The sequence below is a fragment of the Triticum aestivum genome, chromosome 4B (genome assembly GCF_018294505.1).
Source record: "Triticum aestivum cultivar Chinese Spring chromosome 4B, IWGSC CS RefSeq v2.1, whole genome shotgun sequence".
NCBI lineage: Eukaryota > Viridiplantae > Streptophyta > Magnoliopsida > Poales > Poaceae > Triticum > Triticum aestivum.
Window position 1 is genome coordinate 601,382,182 of NC_057804.1, and position 9,065 is coordinate 601,391,246.

Consider the following 9,065-nt stretch of genomic DNA (forward strand, 5'->3'; position numbering starts at 1 on the left):
GAAGTCGACACATCCTACCGTAGAACCTAACACAAAGCATTTCTGCAGCCCCTCTTCACTGATCCACAACAAATGTGCCCACATTGCCGAAGTTTGACCAGTCACTTTCATCCTTGTCTTCCACCTCAATATGGAAGAAGCCTAGTCCACTGTTAGCACTACCCCAGTACTGAGCAGTGGGCATTGGCTTATACCGTGTTTGGCAAACATCGATATGGTGGCCAGTAGTTCTGCAAATGAAGCAGACTTTAGGAACTTGGCACATGCCAACAAAGTGGCCAGGTTGGCCACAATTGTAGCGGATGGCACCAAAGAATTTAGGACCCACAGAACTAGCAGCAGCACCGACCTGATCAATCTTTTCCAACTTAAGTACTACCAGCACTATTATTATCTTACACAGCAGTAGCAGACTTCTGTTGTGAGTTCTTGCTAGACCAACACATCCATTTTTTAGGCGTGTAGTGAACAAACTACGCAAGTGTATGCTCTTAAAACAAAAATGAAATAAGATTACAATATAGGAGTAATTTCTTAGTTCAACAAGAATCTATCTGCAGGCTACTCCAAGTTGAGAAATCTGAAAATGCAGGCTACTTGGTCTGCCACCCGTGCCGTACCGGCCGTCTGCTTTAGCGACAACAGAAGATGACACCACTGATTACTGATACACAAAACACAATCGGGTTACAGGGCAAGCCTATCGATTTTACACGAGTAGTCTCCATTATTGAAGAAGAAAGGATTTCGCTATGCTCCTTGCATGGTAGTACTACTATGTTCAGTTTCTTGGTTGGTTCAGTAGCTGCTGACGATGAGGAGGCCGATGGCGGTGACGATGATGGTGGACGGCACCCCGAACCGGAGGTGGCTCCAGAAGGAGAGGTTGTAGCCGAAGAACTGTGCCCGCCTCGCCTGCTCGCACACGATCAGGTTCGCCGCCGACCCCAGCAGTGTCAGGTTCCCGGCCACCGTGCTCACGTACGCCAGTATCAGCCACGCCTTCCTCTCCGACGCCGGCGAGATCGCCGCCGCAGAAGCGGCCACCCTCGTCCCCAGCAGCAGAACTGAAACACCACCAAAAGTTCTTTAGAGCACTGCAATTTGCAGTTGCCAGGAGTACGTGAACCAAAAGTTCAGAAGTATTGTCGTTGTTACCTGTTGGAACATTTGATGCGACGTTGGAGAGGATAAGGATGACGAGGCCGAGGAGCGCGACGCCTCTGGCGCTGTCGATCCGCGAGTAGGGCTCCACCAGCTCCCACATCGTGTTGGGTATGCCGGTCTTGTTGAACCCGTCCACCGTGATGAACATCCCGCAGAAGAAGATGAGCAGCGAGTAGGACACCTGCCAATGCCGAGTTCATTCATGGCAGCTAGATCAGCAACGATCGAGTAGGACGCCATATAAATATATGCTCATTGTTCATGGAAGAAAGAAAATCATATAGGGATTACCTTCTCGAGGCAGGCCTGTGCGTCGGTGAAATCGAGCGCGAGGAGAACGAGAGCGGCGGTGATGGCGGTCCAGGACATGTTGAGCCCCATGAGGAGGGCGATGAGCATGCCGAGGGTGATGAGGTACACGGCCGTCTTCCACACCAGCACCTTCCACCTCTTCTCCACGACCTCGGGCAGCTCCCCCTTGTCCTTGTCGCCGTTGGCGGCGGCCTCGTCGTCTGTGGGCGACGACGGCGGCGCGTCCTCGATGATGACGCTCCTCTGCTGGCTGGCGGTCCTGGTGAACTTCCTGGAGGAGGCGCCGTCGATGAGGACGGGGACCGTGGAGACCTCGACCATCTCGTGCGACATGCTGGAGGAGCGGAGGGACCTGATGGAGAACTGCATGTCGGCGTCGGCGGCGTTGGCGTTGGAGTTGACGCTCCTGCTGCGCAGGTGGTCGCCGTTGACGCTGGCGCTCCTGATGATGGGCTCGCTGACGCAGTCGAAGTCGTCCGGGTTGATCGAGGAGACGTGCGACATCCTTGCGGGCGTGAAGCGGTGCGAGGTGACCTCGTCGTCGCCGACGACCTCGGGCCCCGTGGAGACAACGCCGCCGCGCTCCTGGTCGGCCGGCTCGACGTTGAGGTACCTCCAGAAGTAGCAGAGGAGGATGGCGGCGTTGGTGAGCACGCCGACGATCATGGCCGGGAAGACCCCGAGGAGGAACTGGCCGAAGGAGATGCCGCTCTCGACGGCGATGACGAGGTTCTGCGGGTTGCCGATGGGCGTGGCGGCGGAGCCGATGTTGGAGCTGGTGGCGAGCGCGAGGAGAAACGGCTGGGGCGGGAGGTTGTTCTGGCGCGCGACCTTGAGGATGAACTCGGTGAGGACGACGCAGCAGGTGTCGTTGGTGAAGAGCGCGGAGGCGATGGCGGAGACGATGCAGACGCGGAAGAGCAGGTCCTTGGGGCCGCGGCTCTTCCACTGGAGCAGGTTGCCGAGGTACTTGAACATGTCGGCGCGCTCCAGGAAGATGGAGACGACCATGGTGCCGAAGAGGAGGCCGATGATGGGGAGGTCGATGGCCGCGTACGCGTCCTCCGGGGAGATGACCCGGAACAGCACCATGAGCATGGCGCCTAGCAGCGAGCCGGCGGTGCGGCCGACGGGCATGAAGGGCACGCTGGGGAAGACGGCCAGCACCCAGAAGATGCCGAACGCCACGCATCCCAGCACCACCTTGGACGTGTGCGCCAGCACCATCTTGGAATTCTCTTGTCTAGCCGACACAGAATTCTACTACTGGCTATTCTGCACTTTGAAGATCAAGAACCTGTCGCAGCAGCTAAGAGAGGGGAAAGAACAGTACACTAGAGTGAACAGCAATCAATCCCCAGGTTAATCGGAGGAGTGATCCTGCTGGAATCGATCGATCGGCAGCAGCGACAGCAATCTCTCCATGCACGCGCAGCTGAACTCGAGAATATCCTGCAAAATCCGAGCAACAAAAGAACAGTTTTAAATCCGGAAGCTAAAGAAGGCAGGATCAATTAGCAGAAAAAAAAAGGAAAGCAAAGATCCTTGTGTGGACGAAATGAGTCTAATTTTGGGCGGCGAACACAAAAGCGGATGCATTCTTAGCGAAAACCGGGGACAGGCACAGCGCATATGGAATGGATATCAACAATCAAGAAGCAGAGCACCACCGCGCCTACTCACGTTGTGTCCTGCAAACAATCCAAGCGAGACAAAATTAACATCCCTCGTCCCACACATGCCGATGATAAACCCTACACATCCGAACTATACTAGATCTCATGGTCTGTTCTACATATGCTTGGGACCAATGGATTGGGAAAAATCCGTCACGAATCCACCCGTGAAGTGGCGCCAAGAACACACACACATACACACACACACACACACACAGGACAAGAGATCATGCGTCCTACATAGACTGGTTTCCGACAGAAATCTAAGAAACTGAACTCGGGTTGGGGATTGATTGCTGACCTCGGACTGGAGTAGGGGCGTGGATGGATAGTCCACAGTGAGTGAGTGCTCTCTGCTCTGCTGTGGCGAGAGCGAGGAAGAGGAGGAGGAGCAGTGGGGAAGTGGAGGTGCTCTGTATGTTGGATCGAGTGGAGGCGAGAATAAAGCGAAGAGGGGGCCAGCTATAAATAAAGGGGAGGGGCCGCGGCCACCATGAGAGCGGCGGTCAGCTTTCGTGGATGAGGTGACCCGCTCGGGTCCCACCGCCGACGACGATGAATTGAGTGAGGGTCCTCCTAGGATCACCATTTTGTTATGTACACACCGGGTGGTGACCCAATGTTTGAGTCACCAGTAGCCTAGCCGTGTGCCACGTGTTTCGGTTCACCGCTACATTCAAACATGAAAACATTTTATGTTCAAATATTTCTAGAATTATACTCCCTCCCTCCGAAAATACTACTTGTCAGGGAAATGGATAAAATTGAATGTATCTAAAACAAAAATATGTGTAGATACATCCATTTCTCCAACAAGTATTTTCGGGACGGAGGAAGTATATACTAAAAGTGGATTAATTTTTGAGATTGTTCCTTCAACACTTCACAACTAAATTTAGCCCGACTGATGTTCCAAAAAAAAGAGAAATATGTTTTTCACTTATTTTAAATTATGTTTTAATTGCAAATTATATTAAACTCAGTCTGACTTTTGTTATATATTTGGTTCATTCCTTGAAAGTTGTTCGACAGGTTTTCCCTGTTGTCTATGATAGAGAGTAAAAAAACACAAAATCTACTCGTATCAACACAAAATAAAAAGGATTGTCAGTTTCTTGAGGGTTGGACAAGAGGTTTTTGTTTTCTAGGAAAAGGAAGGAAATAAAGATACTGAGACCACCCCTTACTCGACACAATTCATTTTGGCTTTTTGCATGACTAAGCAAAGCTGATGATGCGTGTGGCATGACGACCACCAAATCACATATTTATAGTGGTAATTTCAGGTTGAAGTTAGCCCTTTCAAAGCAAAAACCTCGGATATATTGAAGCATTTATATAAGAGCTATCAAGCCTAAGTTTGTCATGGTGGTGCCGTGAGGGCAACACAAAAGAATCGACAAACACAAAACATATAAACTTACTCTGACTTTTGTTATATAATTGGTTGATTCCCTAAAAGTTGCAGGATATGGTTGTTCCTTTTTTCAATGCTAGAAAGTGAAAACTGCAAACCTACTCGTACCATCACAAACAAAAAGGAAGTTTTGCCAGTTACTTGAGGGTTGCACAAGAGGTTATTGTTTTTGTGTGAGAATGAAGGAAATAAAGAAACTAAGACCACCCCTAGCCCGACACGATTCATTTGGTTTCTAGCATGACAAAGCAAAGTCGACGACGCGTGCGCCACGGTGATCACCAAACCACATATTTATAATGGTAATTTCATGATGAAGTTAGCGTTTTTCAAAGTAAAACCTCAGGCAATTTGAAGTGTTTATATGTATATATAAACTATCGAGACTAAGTTTACCGTGGTGATACCACGAGGGCAACATGAAAGAATCAAATCAAAGAACACAGAGAGCCTAGGATGGTTCAGTAAAATATGGGTAGTTGAATAACTCAACATATTTTAAAAAAAATACATAAATTAGAATCATCTACCCAATCATACCCCATTACATATTCGAAAGATAGTCTATAACCCCAATACATATTCGAAAATCCTAAGGATGGCGTGAGGACTTGTTTGATCCAGACATACTCTTGCTACACACATACAGGGTTGCTCAAAAGGGTGGTCTTAGCAATTCCGCATGTCAGTCCGGCTAACGCATGTGATTCGCCGGGCAGCCACGAAGGAGCCGTGATCCCTTGCCTTTGGATGGATTTGAATGATGATTAACATTTGCGCGTGGGACGTGCGTGCGTGGCGGGCCAGCTGATGGGCCTAGCGATTCCCTGATCCAAGAAACTTGTTGAGCTTGGGCAGCAGGGAAACCCGCGTATGTACGCGCTCATCAAAAAGACGCAAAAACGCGTCCGTTGCTCGCTGATTCGCCATCTCGACCGTCCGTTCTTGGCCCATCCAACTACCCCGAAACGAAAGGAAAAAAAAAGGCATCCTTTCTGTTGTTGTTTCGATGATAATCGCAAGAGGTTTCAGTCATGGATACTACTGCTCAGCAGTCGCTGCAGTGCCAGTTCCAAAAGGAAAAACAAAAAGAGATAAGATTGGGACGCTACAGTGTTCATGCCATGGGTTGTGGCCTGCTCCAGAGCCCACCATTTCTTGTCTTGTCACGGCCGCCTGTGTGGTCCTTAGATACACGGGCACACACACTGTAGGTAGTATCCACATCCACGGAGTGCTGAGCTCAGATGTCACGAGCTCGTCGTGCTAACCAATTGCCGACCAATGACGATCGAGTAATCTACTGCTAATGCTAGCATCGGGGGAAGGTGCAGCTAACGGACTACCTACGAAGAGCACAAAGCTTTGGCAGTGGGAGAGCTTTTGGCATGAGGGAAGTGATGTCCGGGCCCACTGCATGAGAGATTTGACAAAAGTGCCACCCAGCGTGGGGAACTCTGGTTCCTTCCCACAATTGATGTAAAAAAAAACCCTCTGTTCCCACAAGATTGTCCAAAAAAAAAACTCTTGGTTCCCACAAGATTGTCCAAAAAAAAAAAACTCTTGGTTCCCACAAGCGCTTCCGTGTCCAAGTCTTTCCTCTGTTGCTAAGAACATTTTACACCTGCAGATTTAAGCACCGTCGAAGCAGACTCGCAATCACACCAATTACCCAATGCATTTTAGTTTTTGTAACCATATTTATGTTCTTTTTTCCGGCAATTGTAACCGTATTTATCATCCTCAAGAGATTTTAAAAACTCCTATTTGCATATGTTGCTGGCATTTGAATTCCCCTCCCTCCGCCCTGTGTTTCTCAGTAATGAAACATTTTTTTTAACATTTTTCGAACTGCCGTTGTGTTCATATATGTTTTTTTTGCAGGATGTGTTCATAGATGCTAAACGAAGGGTTTTAATGAGTTTCATTGTGGTTTCATAATTCCAGAAAGATTTACGTTGCCTTGCACATGTTTAGTCTTGGTGACATCAATCGTCGATCGATTCAATAAGGTTTGCTTAAGCCCATTGAATTTTATGAATCCATTTGTGTCTGCAAACCTTTTAAAACACTTCGGCAAAATATTTAGCCCAAAGAAACACAATTGAAATCTCTTTGAACCCAAGATCAGACTCATGAGAAATAAGAAACTTTTTGAAACCATTTTTTTTCTCATCGAGGTAGCGACTCCAGGCCAAGTTGCATAGTCCGGGTTGAATTGCAATTGAAACCACAATTGCATTCATGGATATTGTGGTAAGGGTCCCACCACCCAATAATAATGATTTAAACTAGGTCGGCAGTGAAAATTCTTGACAAGTAATGTTTTATCAAAATATATTCTTGCCATCTAAAAGCAATGTTTTATGAGTAAAATCAGGTCACCCCTGGCCACGAGTCGGCGTCTTCCTTGCCTAATTGCAAGCAAAGAGATTCGTATTAGCTATTATTAGAAAGTTAAACGTTATTACAGTGCCGTGATTCTATTTTGGTCGCGTGATATGATTCGTTTTCAAGTCATGTCGCAGCGATTTGCTTTCGATTTAGGATAACAAGTAACAGCAGCAAGCACTCAGAGACAGAGCAAAAACGCGCTTTTCTTTTCCTTTTTGCTTGCGGGTAACAAAATCCTCTGTTAAATCTATCTCTGAACTCTGATGAGCAATCGGGTGCGTGGGCATGACGGCATCGCACGTACGTACGAGCTGGACAATCCACCAACAAATAACATCTCCCGTGCGGCCGTCGTGTGTGCACGCGTCTTCACGCCGGCCAGCCGCCGTCTGATCCCCTCCACGCAACCGTATCAGCCGTCCGATTGCGAAGACACAAGGAAAAGAAACTCGACTTTTGCACCCGTGTGTGCGTGTGTTGTGTGTAGCAGGACAAGATCACGCTGGATCTTTGCTCGCCGTCGCTTTGCGCCGGAAAGCCAACCGCTCGCCGTAAAAAGTGCTATAAGCTTCAGAGAACATGCCAAGCCAGAAGAAAAGTCGAACATATATTATTTTGTCAATTTCTTTCGGGGATTGGCGTCTGCCTGTCAACCTGTCATGCTTCTGGGCAGGACAGGTGGCCGACGATATCCATTTTTTTTTAAAACGCCGCGGAATGAGCGCGAAACGGACCATTACCAAACGTCTCGTGCTTCACACGAATTTTGGTTGTTTATTTTCGCCGTGTGTTTTGTCTGCCTGGTTGGTGCCTCATGGTGCAAGATACAGCCACCACGTCGACGGTGTTTTGCAGAGGAAGTATGGTTGGCATTCCTGTGGTTCGCCAGCAAAAGGAATCAACCTACTTAAGATCTCGTGGCTTTGGTCGTATTATTGACAAAAAAATATAACAAAGCGTCAAAGACCCGTCCCATTCTCGATGGCTAGCTGATTATGTGTATGCTTATCGTGCTATGTATTTCTCTCTGATTACGTACCTATGTACCCCTGGAAAAAAAAGATTACATACCTACGTAGTTTTTTCTTTAGACAAGCCATGTATTTAGTTTTTTTAGACAAAGCCACGTATTTAGTTTGCTCTTCGTGGGCAGGGTGGGTTAATTCTCGGGTTAGCATACATCCCCTCACGGGCCTAGTTTGAGCTGGCCCAGGCCACGCCACAATCCTTCTAGGCCAGCCCACACCAGTCCAGGGCTACCCACGTTCTTTTTGCCTCGCGGTGCTATATAACGCTCAGAGCGAGTATTAGCAGCGCATCGCTCGTCTCGCCGGACAATTATATCAGACCATATATAATCACATCACATACAACCCCCGAAAAAATAAAAAAATCAGATACAACGAAGGAAATAGGCATGCAGCTTGCAGCTTAATGCCTTTTTTTCTTTTCTTTTCTTTTTTTGCGGGTAGCAGCTGAATGCCTGACGGAATCGATCGACGATGGATGTCACCAAGACGGAAACTCGAGCAAAGCAAGCAGCGAAACAAAGAAACCAGAGGACGGCGCATGCAGGGAAACTTACGAAATGCCTGGTCGATCGACGACGCCTCACGCGGCCGATGGCAGCTCGCTCCGGCACGGTGGCTCCTCGACCTCTTGGCCGGGTCGCCTTCCGTCCCAACCCCAGAGATACACGAGAGATCGATCCCCGACCCGGCCGGACTGCTTCTGCCACTGCCAAGTCGGTGTGGTTGATCGGGTGGCGGACGATAGATCAATCCGTGCAATGCGCGCGCGCGGGCGGGGAGCTCAGCGGCGCTCAGTTCAGCTCAGCTGCGTATATATGAGGGCGGGGACGGCCGATGGTGAAGTGAATCAGACGCCGGCCGGCCGGGGAGGTATAAATAAGCGGGGCCGACCGGCGGGACGACGTGGGACTTTTGAGACCAACCCAACCGTTGTGAAGCTAAGCTATGGCTACCTACATCGACCGAGCTGGGGGGTACGGCCACCGGCCTGTAATGGCGACGGCGACGGCGCAGCCAAAAAGGTGCCTGCATGCATATCCCTCCCTCCTAGCCAGTCTGAACCCGATC

General features: G+C 49.1%; 1 protein-coding gene across 4 annotated transcripts; it reads right to left on the reverse strand.

Annotated features, from left to right (window-relative positions):
- Positions 1–486: 486 nt before the first annotated feature.
- Positions 487–8,794, reverse strand: LOC123093503 (silicon efflux transporter LSI3). 4 transcript variants are annotated; one of them, XM_044515483.1, is made up of 5 exons: positions 3,457–3,603; positions 3,163–3,170; positions 1,459–2,931; positions 1,159–1,348; positions 487–1,067 (listed from the first exon to the last, which is right to left on the reverse strand). In XM_044515483.1, exons 3-5 carry the CDS (start codon positions 2,704–2,706, stop codon positions 799–801), a joined length of 1,707 nt encoding a protein of 568 aa, XP_044371418.1. In that variant the 5' UTR covers positions 2,707–2,931; positions 3,163–3,170; positions 3,457–3,603; the 3' UTR covers positions 487–798. The 4 variants fall into 4 exon arrangements, with proteins under 4 accessions (XP_044371418.1, XP_044371417.1, XP_044371416.1 ...); XM_044515482.1 differs by lacking the exons at positions 3,163–3,170; positions 3,457–3,603 and adding an exon at positions 8,552–8,794; XM_044515481.1 differs by having other exon boundaries at positions 1,459–3,170; positions 3,457–3,709.
- Positions 8,795–9,065: the final 271 nt, after the last annotated feature.